Source organism: Carlito syrichta, unplaced genomic scaffold (genome assembly GCF_000164805.1).
Source record: "Carlito syrichta isolate Samal-C Ts95f unplaced genomic scaffold, Tarsius_syrichta-2.0.1 Scaffold309641, whole genome shotgun sequence".
Classification (NCBI taxonomy): domain Eukaryota; kingdom Metazoa; phylum Chordata; class Mammalia; order Primates; family Tarsiidae; genus Carlito; species Carlito syrichta.
This window is the reverse complement of record NW_007253737.1, coordinates 122,342-150,135: the sequence shown is the minus strand read 5'-3', so window position 1 is coordinate 150,135 and position 27,794 is coordinate 122,342. Positions and strand designations below refer to the sequence as shown.

The window sequence follows — 27,794 nt, the reverse complement described above, 5'->3', positions numbered from 1 at the left end:
CAGCCCGCGGGCTCAGGCAGCCCTGTCACCTCGCCTCCCGAGTGGGGGACGGCAGGCGCGAGCCACCGCGCCCGGCGTGAAGCTGCGTTTATGAAAGGCAGGACGCATCATGTTTTGTGCAGTGGCATGGTGCCTTCATAGTGCATTTTTAACTTGAGGGGAGCAGATTGAGCTATGAAGAAAATTCTGTTAGCGCTTTTCGGCAGTTATCTGTGATCGTTTTCGTTAAACTACTTTGAGCCGAAACTAGGTTTGTGTGGCTCACAGCATTTGGTTTTGCAAATGGATGTATAGTAAATGTATATGAATTATTTGCGAAGTTATTTTGTTTCTCACAAGGAATGATTCCTGATTTTCCTTGCCACTATCATATATGTTGCAACTCAGGTGCCCATCAATTAAACGCGCAAATTATATATATATATATATATATATTTTTTTTTTTTTTTTTTTTTTTTTTTTTTTGAGTTGAAGTCTCAGTGGCACGCTCACAGCCACTCCAGCATCGACCTGTTGGGCTTTGGGGATCCTTCCACCTCAGCCTCCCAGGTAGCCAGAACTACAGGCGCGCTGCCATGCGCCCAACTAATTTTTTGATGTATTGTAGAGACGAGGTCTCGCCAAGTTGCCTGGGCTGATCTAGGACCCGCGGGCTCAGGCAGTCCACTTGCCTCAGCCTCCCAAAGTGCCGAGATTACGAGCTTGAGCCACCACGACCGGCCACATATGCTGTTTTTAAGAGTTTGTTAGCTATTATATTTAGTTCAAACGTGGAAGAAGACAGAGTTGGTGATGAGTTAGATTATACCTGTTCTGTTTCCCAAGAAGTGGAATGCATTTGCCATACATTATTTTTATTAATATTCTCTGTATCTTGTTGTAGATAAATGAGCAAGATAGAGTGTTTCAGTTTACACATACTAGGGCCTCCGTTTGATTGATGACACGTTGGCCCTAAAGCTGTTAAAGGGTTTTTCTGTGTGTCCCTCATGCCACAGGCACAGCGCTGGTGATTGTGCAGTGCCATGTCCCACATTCTGGTAGCAACTTTTAAGGACCTCTAGGGTCAGGGCGGTAACACTATACAACGAAGACATACTCAGGACCATGCCAGTGAGGCGCTTACCTCTGTTTCTCTGGATGGTGCTTTCCTCTGGTATTACCTGCGGAGTCAAGACTTGGGTGAGGGTGGCAAAGCTCGTTTGTGTTTAGCTTTCCTCCCTTTCTCCTCCTCGGTGGTGCTCTGCCTCTTCCCAAGAGCATACTCTTTTCAGAACAGTGCAGGGGGATCTCTGGGTAAGTCACAGGTTCATAGGGTTTTCATTTTATCCATCTTACACTTGTAGAGTTTTTCAGCATCTGTACTCTTAGAGCCACACTCCTTTCTTTCCTGCTTGCTTCCATCCAGTAATGAATGAAGCCTGGGTGTGTTTATATTGTTTTGAGGACCTCCCGTATTTCAGGCATTGTGCTAGGCATGGTGACCATGGCGGGCAAAACTCTCTGCTCTTGTGGAGCTTCCATTCAGTCCCCAAAGCCAGCCTACGTGTAGATCTGTCTGGCTGGTTGGCTTGCTTTGGTTCTGACTTCAGGCCACTCCCTTGGTTTCAGGTTGAAATTGTTTTTCTAGCCGAGCTCGGTGGCTCAGCCTGTAATCTCGCACCTTTGGGAGGCTGAGGTGAGAGGATTGCCTGAGCCCGCAGGTTCGAGACCCACCTGGGCGACTTGACGAGAACTCATCTCAACAATAAAATTAAAAAATGAGCCGGGTGTGGTAGCGCGCGCCTGTAGTTCCAGCTACTTGGAAGACTGAGGCGGGAGGATCGTCGGAGCCCAGCAGGTCGAGGCTGTGGTGGCCGGGAGCGGCCACTGCACTCCAGTCTGGGTGATAGAGTGAGACTCCAACTCAAAAAAAAAAAAGAAAGAAAGAAATTGTTTCTCGCTCAGTCACTTTTGTCCCAAGGACTTGGGCCAGAGAAGATTCTTGGGCTTCCTTTGGTTCTCACAGGAAAGCACTTTGTTCAGTTTGACTTCTTGTAAAGCCAGAGAACCATGGATATAGCATGGTGTGGTAGAAAAAGTAGGCAGGTGTGGGCTCTAGGCACTGCTGTTTCTCAGTTGAGCAAGGAACTTGGTCTCTCTGAGCTTTCCCTTTGCTTATTTTTACAGTGGGGATGATGATGTTTTATCCATGCACGCACCATATTTCTGGAATTTTTATCATGGCCAGGTGCCGCGCTGTTTGCTTTGCTGAGCAAAGTAGACATGCTTGCTAATCTCAAGGAACTTCATTCCCTTGGGATATTGTATGCAAGAATTAGATGGCCCGTGTGTAAAGCACGGAACACCATGCCTAACCCAGAGTTATTGCTCAGGGTCTTTTGTCATACCTCAGTTACCTCCCCACTCTGCATGCTGTCTGCCTGGGTCACTCTGTGCTGGGGTGTCACTCTGTGCTGGGGTGTGTGATTTGTCATCAGGAACTACCACTTTCTGGAGATGACACTTCTAGGCCCCTGCAGGACAAGTTGAAACACAGCCGGTGACATAATTCTGCTTGAACAGTTCATATGCTCTGTCTCCAATTTAGAAGCTCTGACTTTTGGGGAGGATTTTTTTCCTCCTAGCCACAGAGGATACATTTCCAAGGTCTATTTTTGAGGCCGTGTAATAAAGATGATGTACCATTCTGTACTTTAGAAGATCTCTTTTTCTTATGATAAAATGTTTTACTGCGACAGTCAATTCTAGAATAGTACTTGGCATGTTACAAAGTGATTTTCATGTTGCCATTTCATTCTCACAGCGACCTTGTGCAGCAGATATTGTTACTCCTACTTTATAAACGGAAGACTAAAGGCCAGGGAAGTTAGGTAACAAGTTTATGGTTAAATTGCCAGTAAGTTGCAAACTCAGAAATTGATCTAGCTTCCCAACTCCAGACTGGAGTGCAGTGGACACTCCCGCCAGCGCAGCCTCGACCTGCCTCGACCTTCCGGCGATCCTTCCGTGTAGCCGGAATTACAGGCACGCGCTACCATGCCCGGCTGATTTTTTGATTTATTGTAGAGATGAGGTCTCGCTGCCCAGGTGGGTCTCGAACCCGTGGGCTCAGGCACTCCACTCACCTCAGCCTCCCAAAGGCGTGGGATTGCAGGCTGAGCCACCGAGCCCGGCTAGGTTTTCTCTTTTTATAAACCGTGTTTGTTCTATCATGCAGAGCAAGTTTTGGGGGCTGCAGTCCATGGGACTGTGGGAAGGCTGGCTATGGGTAGTCCTGAGAGACTTCTTGAGTGGTTTGGAGTTGCATGTAAAAGTTCAGGTCCTTGCTTGCTCCTGTTTGGCAAGGACAGTAACTTTACTAGGTTCCAGAAGGAGCCTACATCTCCCTCCCTACCCTAGCCAGGCATCACTGCTAGCAAGTTTCCTAAAATAATAAAATAAAAATAAAAGGTTTAGTTTAGCTCTGTTTTCAGTAGGTTTTTTTGTGTGTGTGTATTCTTTTGTTTCTGCAGTCTCCCACCTCAGTCTCCTGAGTAGCAGGGACTATAGGTGCATACCACCATGTCTGTCTGATTTTAAAAAAAATATTTCTTTGGCTGAGATGGGGTCTTGCTGTGTTGCTCAGGCTGGTCTCCGGCTCCTGGCCTCAAGTATCGTCCTGCACTGGCCTCCCAGAATGCTGGGATTACTGGCCTGAGCCACTGCACGGGGCCTACACATACTTCAGAGCGTCTTTATAAATAGGATGCCCATGTTAATCCTGTGTTTGTAAAGTAGCCACTTTACTCTTTTTTTTTTTGAGTTGGAGTCTCATCTGTCACCCAGGCTGGAGGGCAGTGGCACGCTCCGAACCACTGCAGCCTCGACCTGCTGGGCTCTGGCGATCCTTCTGCCTCAGCCTTCCCAGTAGCTGGAACTACAGGGGCACGCTACCACGCCCGGCTAATTATTTATTGTAGAGACGAGGTCTTGCCAAGTTGCCTGGGTGGGTCTTGAACCCGCAGGCTCAGGCAGTCCTCTCGCCTTGGCCTCCCAAAGTGCTGGGATTACAGGCTGACCCACGAGCCTGGCCAAAAGCCCCTTTTCTATTAGTTATAATTTATTTTTCTTTTGACTAGTGTTCTTCAGAGGTATTATGTGTTATGTAAAGCAGGATGCTAACACAAATGATCATGTTTTTTGTAAAAGAAGCTACTGAAAGCTACTGACTGGTCTCTCTCAATGATTTTTTTTTTTTTTTTGAGCCAGAGTCTCACTCTTGTCACCTAGGCTGGAGTGCAGTGGCATGCTCCCAGCCACTGCAGCCTCCATCTGCTGGACTCAGGCAGTCCTTCTGCCTAAGCCTTCCAAGTAGCTGGAACTACAGGCTTATGCCACCATGCCCAGCTAATTTTTTAATTTATCGTAGAGATGAGGTCTCGTCAAATTGCCCAGGCTGGTCTTGAACTCGTGGATTCATGCCGTCCTCTCACCTCGGCCTCCCAAAGTGCTGGGATTATAGGAATGAGCCCCTGCACTCAGCCAATGATAGATTTTATAACCAGTATCAAGGAACTTGGATGAGACATTCAGAAGCACAAGTGTGACTTAGTGCTTCCCACATGCTCTTTTAGTTCCCACTCAAGTGGGTGGAGCTTGGATGCTGACTTATATAGCTTGGGGGGAAGTCTGGTTAAAGTCTGCTAGGCAGACTTTGGGCTGAGAAATAAGATCAGTGAATTCGCTGGCTGGAGACCTTTTTCTGAAGTGGTCTCGATGCTGTGAGGATCCTTATGAGACTGCTGATGGAAGCAGGTGGCCTGTATTCTGTAGTCATGCTGTTGGCCAGTGACCCAGCTTCCTCATTGTGTAGATGGGGATAGTTGGCCTGGGAACCCACTGAAATCTTACATTTCCTCCTTTTACTAATTTATTTTATTTTGAGTTGGGATCTCACTCTGTTGCTCAGGCTGGAGTGCAGTGGCACTATCATGGCTTACCGCGGCTTCAAACTGCTAGGTCAAGTGATCCTTCTGCCTCAGCCTCCTGAGTAGCTGGGACTGCAGGTGTGTGCCACCACGCCCAGCTAATTTTTTAAATTTTTTTGTAGAGAGAGGTCTCGCTACATTGCCTAAGCTGGTCTGGAACTCCTGGGCTCAAGCAATTCTGCCTCGGCCTCCCACAGTGCAGGGATTATAGGTGTGAGCTGCTGTGCCTGGCGGGTTTCCGTTGGAGACCCCTTATACTGTACTAGTTTCTCAGGGCTGCCGTGACAAAGTTCCACAAGCTTAGAACAACAAAAATGTGCTGTCTCACGGCTCTGAATGCTCGAAGTCCCAAATCAAGATTTTGTAGGACCATGTTCCTTTTGAAATCTGTGGGGGAGAGTCTTGGCTTGCCTCTTGCCACTTCTGGTAGTCCCGGACATTCCTTGACTGACAGTAAAATTTTAGTGTCTGCCTCTGTCTTCACCTGGGATCTCCCTGTGTCTCTTCATGCAGTCGTCCCTCTGTGTGTACCTGTCTCAGCATCCAGGTTTCCCCCTTTTCTACCACCAACCATGTTGGGTTAGGGCCCACCCTAATGACCTTGTTTTAATTTGATGACCTCTGTAAAAGACCCCCTCACAAATAAGTGCACTGTCCTGAGATACGGGGCTGTTGGGGCTAGGGCTTCAGCGCGTCTTTTTGGGGGACACAGCTCCAACCCTTGTATCCACCATTTGTGTTTTCATCGGTCTTGCCGTTTTTACTCTCGTGCTGTATGAAGTGTGGTTGTGTGCAAGCTGATGTGGTGCCTGCTGCCTTCACACCTCAGCCTAGGGTCTGGTGGGCTCTCCAGATAGCAGGAGCATTTCTCTTCTGTAACTTGAATGCTGTTTTGTGTTTCCAAGTATGAAAGTTTAAAATATTACATTGTTGCAGAACTTTTAAAATTATTTTCTTTTCAGGAATTTTCTGTAAAATAGGACTTCTGATTGTACTCACTGGACTGTGGCTGTTCTCTTCAGCAAAGGCAGATTCAAAAGCCGTTACAACCTCTCTTACAACAAAATGGTTTTCCACCCCATTGTTGTCAGAAGCCAGGTAAGAAGACTGCCCTCACGTGTTCAAGTATAAATGTGGCTTCTGCCAGTGAAAACTGAGGGACTTTTTAGGAAGTGAGGTGACCATCAAATGCATGTGTTAAGGGCCTCTTTCAGTGTGCACTGTGTTCTGTGCTGCACCAAGGCAGTTAGGACACAGTCATCTTTTAGTAGGACCAGGGTTGTATGGATTCATAGAGGTATTTAGGAACTTCTTTAGACAGATGTCTCAACTGGTTAAATTATTATGTCTCCTAGGAAAAACACAAATGTGGTGAGAGAAGAGAGGGCTATATTTAAAGGAGATGTTTTCCTTATTTGAAGAAAATTTTGTGAGATGATCAATAAAAGGAAGAGAAGAGAACTTGGCAAGGTGGGGGAGAAGAGGACGTGCTCCCTTAGGAACTTAGGAGAAGACTCCTGGATAAGGGAGTATGGGGAAGGCTGAGGAAGTGACCAGGTTTTATTTATTCAAGAGGCTCATGTTCTGCATCTTAATATCTCCAAAACTGGGCTCATTTTTAATCCAATCAGAAAGTTATCTTACGATTAAAATAGGTAGCGTTTTTCATAAAACAGTGGTATGTCTTAAAATCAATAAAATATAATATAGTCAATGATTTCTTGGGAAACTATGTATCAAGGGTGCTGTAAAGCTAGTGTTCATAACAAATATAATATGAGATACCTCTCTCTATAGCCAGGTTTAATATTCTTATGAATGGAAACTTCTTTTTACTGTATTTCGAGTAACAGAGTTAGGGCTCTCAGATGTTCTTTCCAAAGGACACATGTAGGTAGGTTGAATAGCAGGCACTTGGTAAACCTCAGTGTTTGACAGTGCTAGAAATTTGAACTACCATGCCACTCCAGTTAACTTAGTAGTCCGCCTTTGCTATCCTCAGTTTAGAATTTTGTCTTCTAACATCTTCCCCTATCCCTAAAAAAAGTGGACGAAGAGTTTTGCCATGTTGATTGTACGCAGGAGCGGCCTGCCTCCTGAGGAAAGAGCCTCACTTGGTGTTGCTGAGAGGGCCAGCGGAAAGGCAGGGCATGTGGAAGCCAGTCTCGACTAGCTCAGGAGCCTCCAACGGAGAAACGCAGAAGAAACTTTCTTTCAGTTGGAATCTCTCTTTTGTCACCCAGGCTGAGTGCAGTGGCACGCTCACGGCCACTGCAGCCTCCGCCTGCTGGGCTCAGGCGATATTCCTGCCTCAGCCTTCCAAGCAACTGGAACTACAGGCTTGTGCCACCATGCCTGGCTAGTTTTTGTGATTTATTGTAGAGACGAGATCTCACCAACCTGCCCGGACTGGTCTCGAACCCCCGGGCTCAGGCAGTCCCCTCGCCTTGGCCTGCCAAAGTGCTGAGATTACAGGCTGAGCCTCTGCTCCTGGCCTAGACTTTCTTTCGTCACTCTTTTGTGCCTCCTTTTTCTCAGTAATGAAATGGCAAAACTAAATCCCAGACCCCTGGTATGTATTTCATAGTGATGTTATGATAACTGACAAAATGGATTGCGTTCAGGTGTCACAACTTTATTAGCTACAGAATAGTTGTAAAAGTGAAGTGACTGTTGAGAGTTCATATTGTGGAGGGTAAGGGGGATCCCCCCAAAACCAAAACAAAGGTGAAGTGACTGAAGGTCTTGAAATCCCAGACTGCCTGAGCCAGGGTTCTAACACTTAAACTTGCTGCTAATTTTATTTTGAATGACTTGGTGTAAATCTGAGTCACCGATTTATTTCACTTTCTGAATAATTTCGTACAAGTAACTGTAACAGTTGTCTTATATAGTCTGTATAACATTCTTAACTGAATTACATTTTAGTACTTTTATTTACACTAATTTCTTGGTATTCATGCATTGTCCCATAAGTTTCTTACGGCATGCACCTATGGACTTTGGAGAATGCTAAAATTTCGAGTAACATAGAGTTAGGATTCTCATGTCAGCCTTAAGTGTTCGATTTTTTTCATTTACTTTGATGACTGAAGTGGGTAGGATATAACGTTTCCTTCACCAGCTTTCCCGTTACAAACATCTCCCCCTTTTGTGATATGCTGGGTCATTTGCCATTTTGGCTCACTATTTTGAGGCCTCTTTTCCTGTAGCTATTGGCATACAATTTGCCAAAGTAATGGGGTATGTAGACACTCAGAAACGAGCTTATACTAATCCACTTAGCAGACATTTCGAAGGTAGATGAGGCCATCGTTCTTCCTTCCTGTGTCTGTAGCAGACCCTGATGATGGATTGAGGCGCTTTGTCCATGTGACTGAGGGTGGGGGCTGAATTTTTTCTACACTGAAAGGCATGTGGCTCCCACTGACCTCTTGCCTTCCTTGCATGTAGCCCTCAGGGACTAACCCTGTGTGTATTTTTAGGTTGGGCCTGATGTTTATGAAGGGTTATAGATTTATGGTTGTCCATGAAGTGATACTTATCTTTAGTTAAAGTAAAACCCTGAATTTGTTTCAGCAGCTATAGTTATGTAAGCAGAAATATTAAGTAAATAGGTATTATTAAAATAAAAACGAATAATCATTTATTGAGTACTAAATATTGTAATGACCCAAGAATGCAGCATGGTAGAGGTATAAGTCAAGGAGACTTAAATTTACATTCCAGCTTTTCCATTTACATACTCTGTCCCCTTCATTAAGTTAATAATGTTTCTGATTGCAGTTTCTTTTTTATTTTTTGAGTTGGAGTCTTACTCCGTTTCCTAGGCTGGAGTGCCATGGCACGCTCCCGGCCACCGTAGTCTCTACTTGCTGGGCTCCAGCGATCCTTCTGCCTCAGACTTCCAAGTAGCTGAACTACAGGCGCACGCTACCATGCCCAGCTAATTTTAAAAATTTTATTTTAGAGACGAGGTCTTGGCAAGGTGCCTGAACTGGTCTCCATCCCGCGGGTTTAGGCAGTCCACTCGCCTCAGCCTCCCAAAGTGCTGGGATTATAGGCTGAGCCACCAAACCTGGCCTGCAGTTTCCTTATTTGGAAAATGGCTATTTCTCAAGGTGACTGGATTTGAGGACATGGGTGAATAAACCAAGCATAGTGAGTTACATGATAGACCCTTCTTAAATATTAGTTTCTTCTCCTTTTCTAGCACTATGTAGAAGGAAGGCCAGTTCTGATCTTAGAAAATCTTAGAAATCTTAGAAAACAAGATGTGTGTTATCCTAGTGGGTATTCCATTAGATGTGTGTTATCCCAGTGGGTATTCCATTAGATTGTTTATAGTACTTTTTAAAATTAAAAACTTGCCATAGATTGTGACATTTCAAAATGTGTATCAATGGAGAGAATGGTATAATGAGCTCTCTCTGTATTCATCACCCAGGTTTAACAATTACCAGTTCAAGTCCAATAATTATCACCACCACCACCCTCTCCTCCCCTCTACTGGAATATTTTGGAGCAAATTCCAGACATCATGTAATTTCATCTATAAAATCATAGAAGTTTTTTACTTTATGGAAGAAACTAAGAGCAAACAAATACACTGTGGGGGAAAAAAGGGCAGCATTCCTGTAATAATATCTTTTATTGTTCTCTCCCCTGGATTTTTTCAGTGTATCTAGTAATTAATTTTCTTAAGACTGCTCCAAATTGAGACCTTATAAGACTTATTTATGCAGTGGGATAAAAAATTATGTTTCAAGAAGTTTTTCCATAGTTATATGAAAAGCATGTATTTGTATGTGGCCTTTACCAGGAGGGTCTTATCCTGAAATCCTTGTTTTTGCCACAACTGATGAGTGTGTCATCTTGTCCTCTTCTGCTGGCTTATCTTGTGACTGTGGCTTTAATTAATGAATTTAGCCTTAATTTCATGCCATAATCTGTCTTAGTACCTATTTTTTTAGACTGTAAGCTATTCCAAGTTTGGCGCAGTGTCTGACAGTTACTAGAAAGCCTGGAAAAGAACTACTCTCAAAGATGCACTAAGTAATTTAATGCATTATGATAATGGGTATTTTCAGAAACCTGTTATTGGGGAAGCTGCGTATTATTAGGAAGTGTTTCTTATTTTTTCCCATATTTCTGTGTCTAGCTATGGAGTAGAGTGAGATTGTACACCCCAGTGTTGACAAGTATTGGGAAAGTCTTCCTTTGGCTGGGTAAGCTGAGATCCAGATCTTTAGTTTGCTTTAAGACAGTGAAAGGTTGCCATTACAGCAGTACTATGGATCAGAGGAGAAGATAGCCAGTTGACATGAACCATTCAATTTCTACATGCATTTTCTTGTAGTGGCTTTTGGTTTTTGAATGAAGGGAAATTTAGATTGGCCATTAATTTAGGTTAGTGGCATAAAGAAAAAAAATAAAATAAATAAAGATGACAAGTTCTTAGACCTAATTTTGTTAGGTTAGTGCTTCTTTTCTTTTCCTTTTAAGTTAGGATCTTGCTCTGTTGCCCGGACTGGAGTACAGTACTTGGTCATTGCTCATTGCACCCTTGAACTCCTGGGTTAAGGTGATCCTCCTTTCTCAGCCTCCCAAGTAGCTGGGACTACAGGTGCATGCCACCATGCCTAGCTAATTTTTTGATTTTTTTTTTTGTTGTTGTTTAATGACAAGGTCTTGCTGTTTTGTCCAAACTGGCCTTGAACTCCTGGGCTCCAGTGATCCTCCCATCTCAGCCTCCCAGGGTTCTGGGATTATTGTTGTGAGCCACCTCACCCAGCCGGTGCTAATTTTAAACTAAAATTTGGTGATCTTGAACATTTGGATTTATGGGTGTTAAAAGATTACAACATGCTGCTGTTAGTCTCCCAGAAATTTTTCTAGGCCTTATGTTTTACTGTGGGAGAACCTTAGGCAAAACATATTTTTTGTTCTCTGTAAGGCCTCTCAGAAGATAAGTGAGTAGAACGAGTATAAGAGTGAATGATCAATTCCTAGTTCTACTTCCATTACTGACAGCATTTTTGCTAATGGGGTTTCCTAAGCTTTCTTTATATTGGGACTTACCTGTTGTTAAAACATTTTTATTCAGGTTTCTTAAGAAATAGCTATTAAGTGAACAAGTTAATACGCTAATAAGTTGTTAACAGCTAATAAGCTAGTAACACTTGCTTGGCTTAACAAAAAAATATTATACGTAAGGAAGTATAATATATATTATAGATTAAAAGCCAAACTGTGGACATTTGGAAGCTTCAAAATCTATTTTTATTCTCCTTAGTAATATAGTTAATATTAGAAAATTTTATTGTTTTATTTCTGACATTTCTCCTTTTCTCCCAGTGAATTTTTGGCAGAAGACAGTCAAGAGAAATTTTGGAATTTTGTAGAAGCTAGTCAAAATATTGGATCATCAAATCATCACGGTAAAATTGAAGAAAATGCTTTTTTGACTTTGGTGTCTGGGAAAATACTAGGAAAAAGTAGTGGGTAATGGAAAACATTTTTATCTTTAATGACTTGTGTTATGATGGTAGTCAGGAAGAGTCAACATAACACAAATAAGTATTTTTGAAGTGGGTTATAACTTTGGTTATAAGCAGTACTTTTGGTTCCATACCTTCCACCCTGCTTTTGTTCTATCATGATTTTTTATTAAATTGCTGTGTGACTTTTTTGTGGAAGAATTTCTCATTTTAAAACATTTATTACTGCAACATTTATTGCCTTGCTGAACTATGGTGTGGCCATGTGCTCTTTGAGCTATGGCTGGGCCACATTTTTGTAAGCTTTGGTTCCCTCCCCTACCTTGGGGAGATGAATCTCCCCTTTCTTTCTTTCTTTAATTTGCTTTCTAAATAAATTAAATGTTCTAATCTTAAAAAAAAAAATTAGTATTAATAACAATCTGGTTTGATTCACTCTTTTGTTATGAACTAATTATATCGATGGTTTATTCTCTTTTAAGTTCATTATCATTAAGTTACTACCATCCAGGATGCTTTCCATTTTGGCTGCCAGCCACCTACAACTTGAGTGTCAGGTGATCAAATTGATGCTGTATCCTGTGTCACTTGTTTACAGTTTTTATGATATGCTTTTCTAACTTGATAAATACCATACAGGGCATAAACATTAATAGTCAAAGTTGCTTGTATATGAGTAGTTAAAAACCTTGAATGTTAAAGTACATTGATAGGTATAAGTCTTTATTGAAGAGAAAATGTTTGAAAATGTATGACTGCTGTTGCTATTAATGGACTTGATTAACTTTTAAATTTTCATGAAAATAAGGCACATTTAAAAAGCCATCTTGATTTCTGTTTTGCGGTGTAGATACTTAAAGGTTTGAATGAACATCTGTAAGTTTTACTAGTTTAGAGTTGAATGAAGTTTACAAAAAATCATTTTTTAAGAGTTTGTAGAAAATGTATCAAAGTGGGTTTATAATACAATTTGAACTCTGACATTTAAAGTGAAATTTCTTTAGTATATGTGATATATATTCTTGGTTAAACTTGTGGGAGTATGAATTCTTAGAAGCGACCATAAAGATAAACTAAATGGTTTATTCATTTGAAATATTATTTATATTGGCAACATTTTGAGGTATTTCTGGTCTCTTCTATGTAGAAGATACTAATGCCTTTTGTATTTTACTTAGGTCTTTTATATAGAACCTTTTATTTTATTTTTAAAATGTTATTTTTTTATTTTTTTGAGTTGGAGTCTCACTCTGTTGCCTAGGCTGAAGTGCAGTGGCACTCTCATGGCCAATGCAGCCTCGAACTGCTGGGCTGAGGTGATCCTTCCACTTCAGCCTTCCAAGTGGCTGGAACTATAGGCATGCCCTACCATGCTCAGCTTATTTTTTGATTTACTGTAGAGACAAGGTCTCACCAAGTTGCCCAGGCTGGTCTTGAACCCATGGGCTCAGATAAGCCTCTCACCTTGGACTTCCAAAGTGCTGGGATTATAGGCGTGAGCCACCATGCCCGGCCATGTTGTTTTGATTTTTATTGTGGAGATGAGGTCTCGTCATGTTACCCAGACTGGTCTCAAACCCCGAGGTTCAGGAGATCTCACCTCCACTCCTAAAGTGCTGGGATTACAAGTGTGAGCCACAGCTCCAGGCATCACTCTTTCTTTCAATAAAGAAAGCTTGCTATGTACATTGTTTTGTACCTGGACTTTTCATTTATCCTGAGAATTTTTGTAATACCAGCTCATAGATTTGTTTTTTCCTCTTTCAAATAATTTGGTTCAACTTTTTGTTTGAAAGCTTTTCCCTAAACTTTACAACTTCATCCATATCTCCCCCTCCCCCACGTTTTTTTTTTGAGTCGGGCCTCACTCTGTCACCCAGGCTAGAGTGCAGTGGAATGACCATGGTTCACCATAGCCTCAAACCCTTGGGCTCAGGTGATCCCTCTGCCTCAGCCTCCCAAATAACTGGGACTACTGGCATGCTACCATGCTTGGCTAATTTTTTTTTATTTTTTTTGTGGAGACAAAGTTTTGCTATGTTGCCTAGGCTAATCTTGAACTCCTGGGCTCAAGCAATCCTTTTGCCTTGGCCTCCTGAATTGCTGGGATTACAGGCCTGAGCCACTGCATCTGGCTCAGTATTCTTCAATACCATGTGCTTCCTCATCACACTGTTCAGTTTTGTTTAGTTATTTGAGTAGATAACATGTACTAGGCATTATGGATAAAAAGATAAGTCATCCCCTTTGCCTGTGGTGCCCAAAGTCTAGTTGGGGGGTGGATAGCGAATAAATAATTTAGTAAATGAAGTGATATGTAAGAGAGGTGAGCAAACAAGTATTCTGGGATCTAGGAAGAGATGTAGCTAGTTCATTGAAGCATGGGTAGGATTTGCAGCAACTTCCATAGTAAGTGGTTTCACAGCTGAATTCTTCCTGAGGAAGTAGGTAGGAGTAAGTCATTCAGGTAAGTGGGAAAATAGTGGTCCAGGGGAGGGAACATATTTAAAGAAGTGAAGAAGAGAGAAAAGAGTCCAACTGCATTGTATACTCCAGGGAGCTGCAAGCAATTGACAATAGTTCATGACAGTACACTGGTAAAACTTTGCTATTGCATACCTTTGGAACATACAGCTTTATACTTTATGAACTGTCTTGTTTTGATCTCTCTAGTCATATGAAGTGATTTTGGTTAATGTTCTTTGACAGGTACTGATTATTCCTATTATCATGCAATATTGGAAGCTGCATTTCAGTTTCTGTCGCCTCTGCAGCAGAATTTGTTGAAATTTTGTCTGTCCCTTCGTTCCTACTCAGCAACAATCCAAGCTTTCCAGCAGGTGAGAGCAGTGCTTCTAGAGATCAACGTTTCGTGGGACTTATGGTATGATGATTGGATAGATTGCAGTTGTGCTGGAATTGAATTATAGAATTTTCACTTTTTTGCCTGAAAATTTTTAGGATCCACGATTTGTTTTTAAATAATAAGCAAAACTGGTGTTATGTCTTCAGATTGCAAATTTATAAAAGATAATCTGTACTTATTTTCATATAAGAAAGCAAAAGAATATCGGCTGGGTATGGTGGCTCAAGCCTGTAATCCCAGCACTTTGGGAGGCCAAGGTGAGGGGTTTGCTTAAACCCATGGGTTCAAGAACAGCCTTGGCAATTTGATGAGACCTCATCTCTACAATAAATCAAAAGATTAGCTGGGTGGGGTAGCACGACCTATAGTTCAGCTACTTGGAAGGCTGAGGCGGAAGGATCGCTGGAGCCCAGCAGGTTGACGCTGGGGTGGCCGTGAGTGTGCCACTTCACTCCAGCCTGGGTGATGGAGTGAGACTCCAACTCAAAAAAAAAAAAGACTACATAGACAACCAGACTTTCTTTATGCAGCACAACTGGCTAAACCAACAAATCAGAATCTGATCACAGCTTGTTGGTCTGAAAGCAGCTCACAGGAAATGTTTAGCAACACCATGGGGATGTAGTCAGGAAAATCCAGAATTCAGGAAACATTGTAGGAAAATGATCTAATTTCTTCAATGAATGAATTATAAGAGAAAAGAAAAAAGAGGGACAGAGGAACCTGAAATCAAGAGAGACTTTAAAAAAGTGTCAACCTAATGCAGTGTGGGGATCTTGTATGTATCTTTAGTTGAACAAACTCCCTTGTGTGTGAGAGAGAGAGAGAGAGAGAGAGAGATATAAACAAAAGAGACAGTCTGAGATATAATCACCAACTGGATATTTGACATAAAATAAATGTTAATTTAAAAACTATTTTTTATTATAAAGCATATAGGAAAGTACAACAAATACGAAGGGGGATCCAAAAAACCCTGGAATTTATTTATAAAAAAATTGTGTATTCTTACAGATTTAAATATCAGTTACCTTCAAAGTACTGTCTGATGCAATACATCTATCGAGATGGTTTTTTCCACTGCTCAAAATAGTTTTTGAACTTGTCCATTTAGTGAAGCCTTTTAGTGCTTCTGCCATTTTTTCTTTCACCGCTTCCCCATGTGCAATGTAATTTCCCTTTTAGGACTTTTTTCGTCCAGGGAAACAAAAGAAAGTCTCCTGGGGTGAGATTGGGTGAATAGGGCGGGGGGCATGGGGATCTTGCCATCTTTGGTCAAAAACTACTGAATACTCAGCATAGTGTGGCAGGTATGTTGTCATGGTGGAAGAACCAGGCAGCGGTTTGCTGCGTCTTGGGATATTTTCTTCTGCAGACTGTGGCACAGCCTTATCCAAACTTCCAAATGAAAACTTTGGTTTATTGTTCTATCCAAAAGAACAAATTTCAAGTGTCCTACATGGGGCCTGTCCTCTATAAGATAATTCTGGGGGTTTTTTGGGGGGTGCTCCTTATATATAGTATAATGAATTACTTTATAGTGAGCACCCTTGTGACTGCTACCCAAGTCCAGAAATGAGACTTGGCCAGGCACCCTGGAAGCCATCCATGTACTCTGTCCCTATCACAGCCACCATTCATCCACCAGGAGAAACCATTCTCTCAACCTGTGTTGGAATCGCTTGCTGTGTTTCTTTATCGTTTCTTGCCCAAGAGGTGCATCGCCATACAATAGATCTTAGTCTTTTCCAGTTTTTAAAATTTGGTAATTTGGGGGAAGTTTCTTAATTTATAGGTATTCCTTTTATTCTTTTATTTTTCTGTTGTGTAACTTGGACCATTTGCACTGTAGATTTTTTTCTTAGTCCTTGTTTTGTTGATCACATACTCATGATGGAGTTAAGTATATTCCTCTGTTCTTTGTTTTCTGCAAATTGACACCTGGATCCTGAGACTTGATGAAGATTGGGTTTCCTCCCTTTGTCAAATCTATAGGTAGTGTTCTAGTATTTCGTTAGGAGGCAACTAATATCTGATTTTCTCTTTTTTAATTACCGCGTCTGTGTTTAATCCATTAATTTGGAGTTGCAATGTGGTGACTCATTATGTCATTTCTCTCTCCCTTGTTTCTGGAACATGGATGTAAATAGGCTTATAACCTTACCTGGTACTGTTCGGTGATGCTGTTCACATAGGAAAGGCAGAACACATGCCTGATGGTTTGCTTTTATTTCTGAATGAGTTTGATTCACTAGCATTGTTTTACTTTTGACCTTTTAGGGTTTTTTCCCAACCTTTTTTTACTGTACACACAACAGAAAGTCTACTGTTTTAATCATTTTTAAACATACAGTTTACTGGTATTAAGTACATTCAAATTGTTGTGTAACCATCACTGCTCTCTGTCTTCAGGCTGTTTTTTCATCTTGCGTAACTGAAAATAATAACTGCCAATTTTCCCTCCCCCTTCCCTTCAGGAACCACTATTCTACTTTTTTTTTTGAGTCAAAGTATCATTCTGTCACCCAGGCTGGAGTGCAGTGGCACACTCATGGCTCTATCTGCTGGGCTCCGACCATCCTTCTGCCTCAGCCTCCTAAGTAGCTGGAACTACAGGCACACGCCACCATACCTAGCTAATTTTTTGATTTATTGTGGAGGCCAGTTCTTGCCAAGTTGCCCAGGCTGGTCTCCAACCCTTAGGCTCAGGCCATCCTCTTGCCTCCGCCTCGCCTCGTCATGAGCTATCAAACCCATCTCTACTTTGAATTTTAGCTAGGCGCAGTAGCTCACACCTGTAATCCTAGCACTTTGGGAGGTCAAGGCAGGAAGACTGCTTGAGCCCCGGAGTTCAAAATCAGCCTGGGCAACATAAAGACCTTGTGTCTAAAAAACAATACAAATTAGCTGGGTGGAGTGGGCATGCCTGTAGTCCCAGCTACTCAGGAGGCTGAGGTGGAAGGATCACCTGAGCTCAGGAGGTGGAGACAGCAGTGAACTTTGATTGTGCCACTGTATCGAAAGAAATGTATCAACATTTCTTTCCTGTTTGTGGCTGAATAATATTCCATCATATGTATATAGTGTGTTTTGTTTATCTGTTTATCTCCCATGGACGTTTGGGTTGTGTCCACCTTTTGGCTGTCATGAATACTGCTATGGAACATTGGTATACAAGTATCTGGTTGAATCTCTGCTTTCAGTTCTTTCTGGTAAATACATTGTAGGCAATTCCTAGATCATATGGTAATTCTGTGTTGAACATTTTGAGGACCCACCAAACTGTTTACCATTGTGGCTGTACCATTTTATATTCACCAGTAATGCATGAGGGTTCTATTTTCTCCACATCCTTCCCAACACTAATTATTTTCTGATTTGTAAATAGAGGTCATCCTAATGGGTAGGATGTGGTATCTCATTGTGGTTTTGATTTGCTTTTCTCTAATGATGCTAATGTGATTAATGGCCATCAGTATGTCTTCTTTGGAGAAATTTCTATTCAAATCCTTTGCCCATTTTTGAATACAGGTTGTTTGGTTTTTGTTTTTGAGTTGTGGATCTTATATATTCTGGTTATTCTGTATCAGATACATGATTTGCAAATATTTTCTCCTATTCCATGGCCTCCCCTTTTACTCTGTTAATAATGTCCATTGGCTGGGCTCAGTGGCTCAGCCTGTAATCCTAGCACTTTGGGAGGCCGAGGCGAGTGAATTGCCTGAGCCCACGGATTCGAGACTCACCGGGGCAACTTGGCGAGACCTCGTCTCTACAATAAATCAAAAATTAGCCAGGCGTGGTCGCGTGCGCCTGTAGTTCCAGCTACTTGGAAGGCTGAGGCGGAAGGATCGCCAGAGTCCAGCAGGTCAAGGCTGTGGTGGCCAGGAGCGTGCCACTGCACTTCAGTCTGGGCAACAGTGTGAGACTCCAACTAAAAAAATAAATAAATAAATAAAATGTCCATTTATGCACAAAGTTTTTGTAGTTCGGTTTATCTATTTTTTCTTTTGTTGTCTGTACTTTTTGTATCATATCCAAGAAATAATTGGCAAATCCACTGTTCTGAATATTTTCCCCTATGTTTTCTAAGAGATTCACAGTTTTAGCTCTTAAGTTTAGGTCTTTGACCCATGTTTGAATTTTGTATATGGTGTAAGGTAATGGTCCCACTTCGTTCTTTTTAAATTTTTTTTAAGAAACAGTGTCTCACTATGTTGCCTAGACTGGATTTTAACTCCTAGGCTCAAGCAGTCCTCTTGCCTCAGCCTCCCAAGCAGCTGGGACTACAGAAGCGTGTCATCACAATTGATCCACCTTTATTCTTTTGCAGGGGGATATCTGCTTTTCCCTGCACCGTTTGTGGAAAAGACGTTTCCCATCGAGTGGTCTTTGCACTTGTTGAAAATTATTTTACCACCGTATATGTGAGAGTTTATTTTCGGGCTCTCTCTTCCATTGATTTATTGTCTGTCCTTACCATTACCACACTCTTTGAATGCTGTAGCTTTGTGCTAATTCTGGAAATGAGGACATGTCAGTCCTCCATTGATACTACCCTGATAGTCTTTGTGTCCTTGCTATCTGATTTGTTTAGTTTCAGGCCCATTTTGTGTATCTTTGGCTCTAGATTTGTGATCAGTTATTTCTCTAAGAAGTTCAGTAAAGTTTTTTGTTTTTTTTGTTTTTTTGGTGGGAAATAGTACTTTAAGAGGAAAATCCAGGCACTAGGGATATCTATTGCTAATATGTTGGTCATTTTTCCTAGGCCTTTTAAGTGGACAGAAATATGAAATAACTACATATATGTTTTAAGGCATAATATATAAAACTATGTGAAGATGATACACTTTGTTAGTTCATACTGGTATTATCAATTCAAATTCAGGACTACTTTGTAACCTCTATGTCTTTTTTTCCCCATGGAGAATCCTACTTCCCAAGGATGAGGGATTATAATTAGGTTATCTCATGATTACTCATCTGTGGTATATACACAGTAGTCTTAATAACAGTACTCATAAGCTTGCCACCAATTGCATTTGCTGAACCCAGTTAAAAATTTTTCCTTTGGCCTATGATCCCCATTCTCTCCCGCCTTTATTATTTATTTATTTATTTATTTTTGAGTTGGAGTCTCACTCTTTCACCCACACTGGAGTGCAGTGGCACGCTCCTGGCCACTGCAGCCTCGACCTGCTGGGCTCCGGCAATCCTTCCACCTCAGCCTTCTAAGTAGCTGGAACTACAGGCGTGCGCTACCATGCCTGGTTGATTTTTGGTTTCATTGTGGAGATGTGGTCTCGGTTGATTTTTGGTTTTATTGTGGAGATGTGGTCTCGCCAAGGTGCCCAGGCGGGTCTCGAACCCACGGGCTCAGGCAGTCCGTTCACCTCGGCCTTCCAAAGCGCTGAGATTACAGGCTGAGCCACCGAGCCTGGCTTCCCCTGCCTTTAAACAAAAGAGTATATTCTGCTTAAAAAGGGCATAGGTATTTCATATGATACTCTCTCATTTTAACCCTCATTTTATCTTAGTTCTGTAAATAATTTATGTCTTAATTGCTCACCACCAGTCGGTTTGTAAAATGTCTCTAGTCAGTTGGCTTCTCTGATGTTGCTTCCTGGTAGATTTCTCAAGAAGGGCTCATAGGAACAGTATTTCATCAGTTTTTGTATATTTATGAATAGTTTCTGTGTGCCCTTTGTACTTGAAAGTCTGGATATAAAACCTTGGTTTATATTTTGTTTCTTTGACTATCTTAAGTATATTCCATTTTTTTCCAGCATAAAGTCCTCCTACAGAAAGTGTGATGTTACTTTCATTTTCTTTCCCTCAAAAGTCTCTTGCTCTTTTTGTTTAGAGGCCCAAATGATTTTTTTTGAGTCCTAATTTATTAGAATATACCTTAGTGGTGCTTGTTCTGGGTCAATATTCTTAGGTATATAAAATGTTCTTTTAATTTAGAGTTTCAAATCATGCTTTATTTTAGGAACTTCTGACATCATAGTCTGTTCTCCCTCTTTTTTTTTCTTTTTGAGTTGGGAGCCCTCACTCTGTCATCCAGGCTGGAGTGCAGCGGCACAACCAGGGCTCACTGCCGCATCGACCTCCGAGACTCAGGCAAGCCTTCCACCCCAGCCTCCTGAGTAGCTGGGACTGCAGGCATGTGCCACCATACCTGCTTAATTTTTTCTTTTTGTTTTTGGTAGAGATGAGGTAACAGTGTGTTGCCCAGGCTGTTCTCAAACTCCTTGGTCAGGCAGTCTGCTCGCCTTAGCCTCCCAAAGTGCTGGGATTATAGGCATGAACCATGGCACCCGGTCCCCTTTTCTTGTTTATCTTCTCCAGTGATTCATATCATCTGAATATTGAATTTTTTTATTTTTTGCCTATCTTCATTATTTGTCATTTCCTCTTGAATATTTTTTCTTCATTTCTTTTTGATGTGTAGATCTTTTTCTTTTCATCTTTTATTTCTCCTTAGTCATTACTTGTTATATTTATTTTCATGCTTCTTCTAGTTTAGTCTTTAATGTAAAATGATTTTTTTCCTCGAGTTCTGTCACTTCATTTCTGAATCTTACTCATTCTCATTTGTTATTTTTTTTATGTCTGAAATTGTCTTCTTAATGCATTTTAACTTGTTTGAAATTGTAGGTTACATTTTTTATCTGTCTTCTGGCTATGTATTTTTGACATGGTTTTGTTATTCAATATGGTAGGCACTAGCCATGTGTGACTTTTAAAATATAAATCAATAAAAATTAAATGAAATAAAAAATTTACCTCTCCAATTGTACTAGCCACATTTCAAATACTCAAATACTTGTACTTAGAGATAGCATAGTTATACTGTGGCATTTGAAATTGATACTTGTGTCTTAGTTTTCTATAAGGTGAATCATGTATTCCCTGGATGTCTTTTTATATCTTCTGAGATAGAATTTTAGCATTCTGTTTGGGGGATAATACTAGCATCTATCTCCTGGGGCCATATGGGAGGACCTATGTAAAATAATAGAAGGAACGCACGGTTGGTATGGAAGGCTTACTTTTCTGGGACAGAGTAGATTTTTGATTGAATTTTGGGTTTGCTTTTTTTTTGAATTGGAGTTTTACTCCGTTGCCCAGGCTGGAGTGCAGCGGCACACTCATGGCCACCCCAGCGTTGACCTAATGGACTCCAGCGATCTTTTCACCTCAGCCTTCCAAGTAGCTGGAACACAGGCGTGCACTACCATGCCTGGCTAATTTTTTATTTGTTGTAGAGACGAGGTCTCACCAAGTTGTCTCGAACCTGCAGGCTTAGGCAATTTGCTTGCCTCAGCCTCCCAATGTGCTGAGATTATAAGCTAAGCCTGGCCTGTGTTTGCTTTTATTGATGTGGTTTTATTATATAATTTAATCACCTATTTAGAATATGCACGTCTGTATCTCATCTTTGGTTAGACATTTTAAAAAATATGTATTATGTCTTGTGTGACAGATAGCAGCTGATGAACCTCCACCAGCTGGATGTAATTCATTTTTTTCAGTGCACGGAAAGACGACTTGTGATTTTGATACCCTTGAGACTCTTCTACTAACAGCACCTGAAAGGTAGATCATGTGTTTATTTTAATGTAGTTCATTTCCTTGTGCTTCTTCTGTATTAAGTCTTTTCTGTTGTTTGCAGGTGTAAGAGTATGGATTCTAGAATCAGACTGACTAAATCTGAATCTCAGCTCCATCACTTAAAATCATTTTATGAAATGGGACAGATAATTTTCTTTCTCATCTTATTTCAAAAGGGAGATTATAGAGTATTTCATCTTACTATTTAGTAATGACTGTATCTGAGAGCTTTGTTATTAGTTTAAAAAGGAAAAAACTATGTATTAAAGCTAGTGCCTGAAGCAATGATATTAATGATAATGATCTCAGGATATTATTAGTTTCAGACAAAGAAGAGTATTTTAAAGATAATTGCAGGCTTGATTTCATATTAAATTGGTAATTAATGCATCAGTTTTTTTGCCTAAAGGTAGGTTTCCTGTGATGGACAACTCTGCAACCTCTCTGTTTTGCTGTCTGGCTAGGGCAGCAAGCTCTTGTACTTCCTTTAATGCTGTTATAAATAAAGACAGTGGAACCCCTTCGGGTCCCCTCCCACTGTGGGAGCTTTTGTGTCTTCTCAATAAATCCTGCTTTCTCAAAATTAAAAGTAAATAGATAAATAAAGACAGTGATTTTCATGGTGTTGGCCTATTCTATCCCTAATAATAATGGCAGATTAGGGAGAGTAGGTCTTCTTCAGTTAGATTGTATGTCTAGCACCTGTCCTCTGCCCACCAAATGGCACTAGTGCTTTTTTCTCAGAGTGACAACCAAAAGCGCAGTGTGTGTTTCAGCCATCTCACGGTCACAGTATGGACATTTGAAAATGGCTATATGGCCGTGCCCTGTAGCTCTTGCCTGTAATCCCAGCACTTTGGGAAGAGGTGCCAAGACCAGCATCTTGGCAAGACCTCGTCTCTACAACAAATCAATAAATTAGCTGGGTGTGGTGGTGCGTGCCTGTAGTTCCAGCTACTTGGAAGGCTGAGTCCAGCAGGTCGAGGCTGTGGTGGCTACTGCACTCCAGCCTGGGCAACAGTGAGACTCCTACCCAAAACAAAAACAAAAACAAAACAAAACAAAAATGGCTCTTGTAATAAAGTGGTTCTTTCTTAGGGGAAACAAAATCGATGGCGGCATGTTGTTTTTTAAAAAACTGTTCAACTTGCTACAATACTAGTGTGTCCTCTTTTGTAACTACTTTCAATGGTTTGGCAAATATGTTTTTAGACAATTTTTTCTGTTGTTTTAAATTGATGTACGTAGGTAGGTTTATTTTTACAAGAGGCATCTTTCCATTTAGTATGAGTAGGTGTACCTCATTATATTTTTAACACTTGTGTCATAACCTATGTAAGACTCCTGCAATTTATTTCTTGTTGATGATTAAGTCATTTAAATTTTTTTACTATTACAGTAAGACTGTACTGAGCATCCTGATTCATATGTTTTAACCTGTTGAATTATATATAATTTATTATAATAGGGATTGGTAGGTCATAAAGTCTACACAGTAAGAACTATTAATATCTTGATGCTGTCCTTAGAGAAGCTTTTTTTGGGGAGAAGTTTTAAAGTTTGTGAGGAAAACAAATGATACATCCATTAGTAGGAAGATAATGGCAGTAAAAATGGTAGAACTGGGAAACTTAACTGTAATTGGCAAGTAACACGTTTGATGTCATCCTCTGTTTTTTGTGTTATTTGTACTTATGTTTTCAGATAAAAGGGTAATCATATTCTATCTATATGGTAGAAAATATACTCAAGTTTTATTACTCAGATTTTAATTCATTTGCTAGCTTTTCTTTCCCCTTTTTAGGAATTGATAGCAGTTATTAATCAAATTATACTTTTATAGTTAACTTTTTTTTTTTTTTTTTTGAGTTGGAGTCTCACTCTGTCGCCCAGACTGAAGTGCAGTGGCTGCTCCCGGCCACCACAGCCTTGACTTGCTGGGCTCCGGCAATCCTTCTGCCTCAGCCTTCCAAGTAGCTGGAACTGTAGGCGCGTGCTACCACGCCTGGCTCATTTTTTATTTATTGTAGAGATGAGGTCTCGCCAAGTTGCCCAGGCGGGTCTCGAACCCGCAGGCTCAGGCAATCCACTCACCTCAGCCTCCCAAAGGAGTGAGATTACAGGCTGAGCCACCAAGTCCGGCTAATAGTTAACATTTTTATAATGTACTCTTATTATTTTTTTTAGCACAGGCCAGTCCTCACTTTTATTATTTTTAATCATGAACAAATCAGACTCCTACCTGACAGTTTATTTTTTTTTTAAAGAAATGACGGTATAAAGCACGTTATTGCAATAATAAAACTTGGAACTCATGTGGTGCCGCAGGAGGGAGGTAGCAACAATTTCTCTCACCAAATCACTATACAAGGTGGCAAAGGGGTGAGAACGAGCTGAGGGAGGAAAAACCAGGAAGCTTTCAGATCAGCAGAGGGAGCCAAGCATCAAAAAATATGAGATGCTGAAGCTTCATAAGAGAACATTCAGGGGTTTGTCAAGTTGGGTATGGTAGCTCACGCCTGCAATCCCAGCACTTTGAGAGGCTCAGACGGGAGGATCGCTTGAGCCCAGGTGTTTGAGACCAGTCTAGGCAACATAGCAAAACCCTGTCTCTACAAAGAAAAATATTTTCTTAAGTTAGATGGGCATGGTGGTGTATGCTTATAGTCTCAGCTACTTGAGAGGCTGAGGCAGAAGGATCACCTGAGCCCAGGATATCAAAGGTGTGGTGAACTGTAATCATTGCCACTGTACTCCAGCCTGGGTGACAGAGTGAGCTCCTGACTCCCCAAAAAAATAAAAAAAAGAATTTGTCAAGATGACTGGACTTTCATTGCGTGTTAAGGTTTACAAATGGCACCTTCGATTTAAACGTTCAATTAAAATTCTTAAAATTTAGGAAGTGGTGGAACTTTGAATGTTATGAGATAAAATTCCTTTAGAAAAACCACAGGATAAAAAAATATATCAGCCAGGCCATTAAAAAGGCTTCTGAGGTCCTTGCTGGTCAGGGACAGATGCCTGTAGTGTCTGACATTACAGTGAAAATGATCTGCTTTCAAAAGGCAGGGAGTTGAGCCGGGCTTGGTGGCTCAGCCTGTAATCCTGCGCTTTGGGAGGCTGAGGTGAGTGAATTGCCTGAGCCCGCGGGTTCGAGACCCGCCTGGGCAACTTGGCAGGACCTCATTTCTACAATAAATAAAAAATGAGCTGGGCGTGGTAGCACGCGCCTGTAGTTCCAGCTACTCAGAAGGCTGAGGTGGAAGGATCGCTGGAGCCCAGCAGGTCGAGGCTGCGGTGGCTGGGCGCGGCCACTGCACTCCAGTCTGGATGACAGAGTGAGACTCCAACTCAAAAAACAAAAAAAAAAAGGGCAGGGAGTTTCAGAAGACCGTGGGGTGGGGCTGATGGAGGCGAAGATTCTTGCCCTCCCCACTTCAGTTTTGGGTAGGGCTTTTCATTAACCAGGCACATCTTTCAACTTAGAGACTCATTCAGCCCTCAGTAGCGCCTCACGTCTGCTATGGCTTTGCAGTACAGCTGCAAGAATGTTTACTGTGTAATAGATACATATTTCATCCCCCTCACATAATAAAGATCTTGCAGCCCCCTCCCCAATACCAATTCTTATTCTGAAGATAACCCATCACTTGTGCTGCTAATACTTGACTGTTTGCGTAATTGGAAAACTAGATCCGAAGGCCTGAAACTGAACCTTCAAAATAAAATGAGTAGCGAGGGTTATGGCAAATAGTTTAGGTAAACACACATATGAGGAGAAAGGGGAAAAGGAAATGAAGTTGTGGGAAGCAAAGTGGAGTGACAGACCACATTCAGTCGGGGCAGATGTCTATATTGAGTGCAAGGGAACACTAGGAACAGCTCTTGTGGATTCTGTGCACATGTCTGGAGCCGCCAGCTCCCTCCATGGCAGGTCCAAGAACGGAGCTACAGGAGGAGGCCGTTCCAGTTTTAGAAGCTCCATGTGAAGATGAGAATGGCATGTGGTGGGATAGTGCCAGGTTGCCCAGTGGCACAGTAGGCATAGTTTGCAGACATAGTCAATTTGACTCTCTGACTCATCTTTCCCAGGGTGACATTCCCAGTCACAGAGCACCTCCTGCTTGCCTAGGATAAACTTAAAGCACTTGTTTCTGTCCCAGCAGGAGTCAGATTTCTTTTCGTCTTCAAGCGTCCCTGTGTCATATACGATGCAGGGCTGGCCTAGCTTCTGGAAGGTGCTCCTGACTCCACCTGTACTACCGTGGCACCAGGGCAGGTGGGCAGGGGCACAGCCTGTGGCGTGGACACGTGGGCCTGGCAGCAGTTCCATGGCTCTACCTTGTCCCTCTGCACATCCCCTGCGCTCATGTGTGTGACAGGAGTGGTCTTATTATTTAAGACTGTGCTACCCTTTATATTAAGATGCTTCTAATCCTCATTTAAATTATCATTGCCTTGTTTGTATTTTGAACTGTTTTTAGTGTTTAAACTTCTTTTTAAATTTAAGGTTTTAAACTTTTAATATTTATTTTCAGACCAAAACCTTTACTGTTCAAAGGAGATCACAGATATCCCTCATCTAATCCTGAAAGCCCAGTGGTGATTTTCTACTCTGAGATTGGCTATGAGGAATTTTCTAATTTTCACCACCACCTTGTCTCAAAAAGTAATGCAGGCAAAATCAATTATGTGTTCAGGCATTACCTATCTGTAAGTATTGACTTAGTTCATGACTTTTTAAAATATTACTTTACTCAGCATGGCCTTAGGACATAAGTTAATAATTTTCCTCCTTATGAAATAATTTAGTTTTTTGAACTACTTTTTTGAGAAATTCAGTACTTTGATCATATCTATTATTTGCATGTAAGAGGTGCTTGGCTTGCCTTTCCAAGGAAATGGTAAAACAATTATGCTTAAAAAATGGCTTGATAAAGTTTACATTTTATTTCAAAATAAACCATGTAAATAATATTTACTGATTTTTTTCTGTGTATCTATCTGTTTTTACAGAGATAGGGTCTTGCTGTGTTGCCCAGTCTGGCCTCAAGCAATCCTCCTGCTTCAGCCTCCCAGAGTGCTGGGATTACAGGCATAATCTGCCTCACCCATTCTGGAACTGATTCTTGAGTTCAGTTCCTTTTCCAATATATTTTTTTCTGTGTGACACTTTCATTTGGTGGAAATGGAGGGGTTTATAAAGAGGTGAAATCAGGCAGAATTGATTTAAAATTAAGCTTTTAAGACCTTGAGTAACATTCAGCATTTAAAATATTTACTTGTAAAGATTGCTACCCTTTAAAGTTTCTGTGTCATAATAAGCTCTGTAAATATTGAGTGCTGAGGCTACACAAGTAAAAGAACAATTTTAATTGAAAATTAATTCAAGTAGAAACAGATTTATTAAAGTTCAATTTTTGACCGGACTCCCAGGCCCTGTTACTGAATTTAACAATTTAAATGTCTAAAGGGCCATCATTGTTCAGAATAGTGGTGACCTTATGACATTTGTCAGGCAAGCTTTGCCTGAAGGTATTTAAATTCAATAGAAACATACACTGATGGTCCCAACAAAGCACTTCTGAGATTGAGACCTTGCTTGTTTTCAACTCTGTTCTGTGGGTCTGGAACTTCTTTGGCTCTTTCTCCATTTCTTCCCATGGTTAGGAACCTTTGTCCTTTCAGATGTTCATTCATCTGGTTTTCCATCTACTTTGAAATTCCCATTCCCACAATTATGGCAGGATACAAAATATAAAGGAGGCTAGAATTTTTTTCTTTTTTTTGAGTTGGAGTCTCACTCTCTTGCCCAGACTGGAGTGCAGTGGCCGCTCCCGG

At 41.3% G+C, this 27,794-nt stretch overlaps 1 protein-coding gene across 1 annotated transcript in view; it reads left to right on the top strand.

The window, feature by feature from the left end:
* Positions 1 to 27,794, top strand: part of UGGT1 (UDP-glucose glycoprotein glucosyltransferase 1) — a 123,923-nt gene that overhangs the window by 6,062 nt on the left and 90,067 nt on the right. The window contains exons 3-8 of the mRNA XM_021717310.1: positions 1,065 to 1,296; positions 5,933 to 6,068; positions 11,328 to 11,410; positions 14,180 to 14,310; positions 21,826 to 21,938; positions 26,492 to 26,666. Of these exons, the coding sequence (XP_021572985.1) occupies positions 1,065 to 1,296; positions 5,933 to 6,068; positions 11,328 to 11,410; positions 14,180 to 14,310; positions 21,826 to 21,938; positions 26,492 to 26,666 (870 nt within the window). The remainder of the gene's footprint in view (positions 1 to 1,064; positions 1,297 to 5,932; positions 6,069 to 11,327; positions 11,411 to 14,179; positions 14,311 to 21,825; positions 21,939 to 26,491; positions 26,667 to 27,794) is intronic.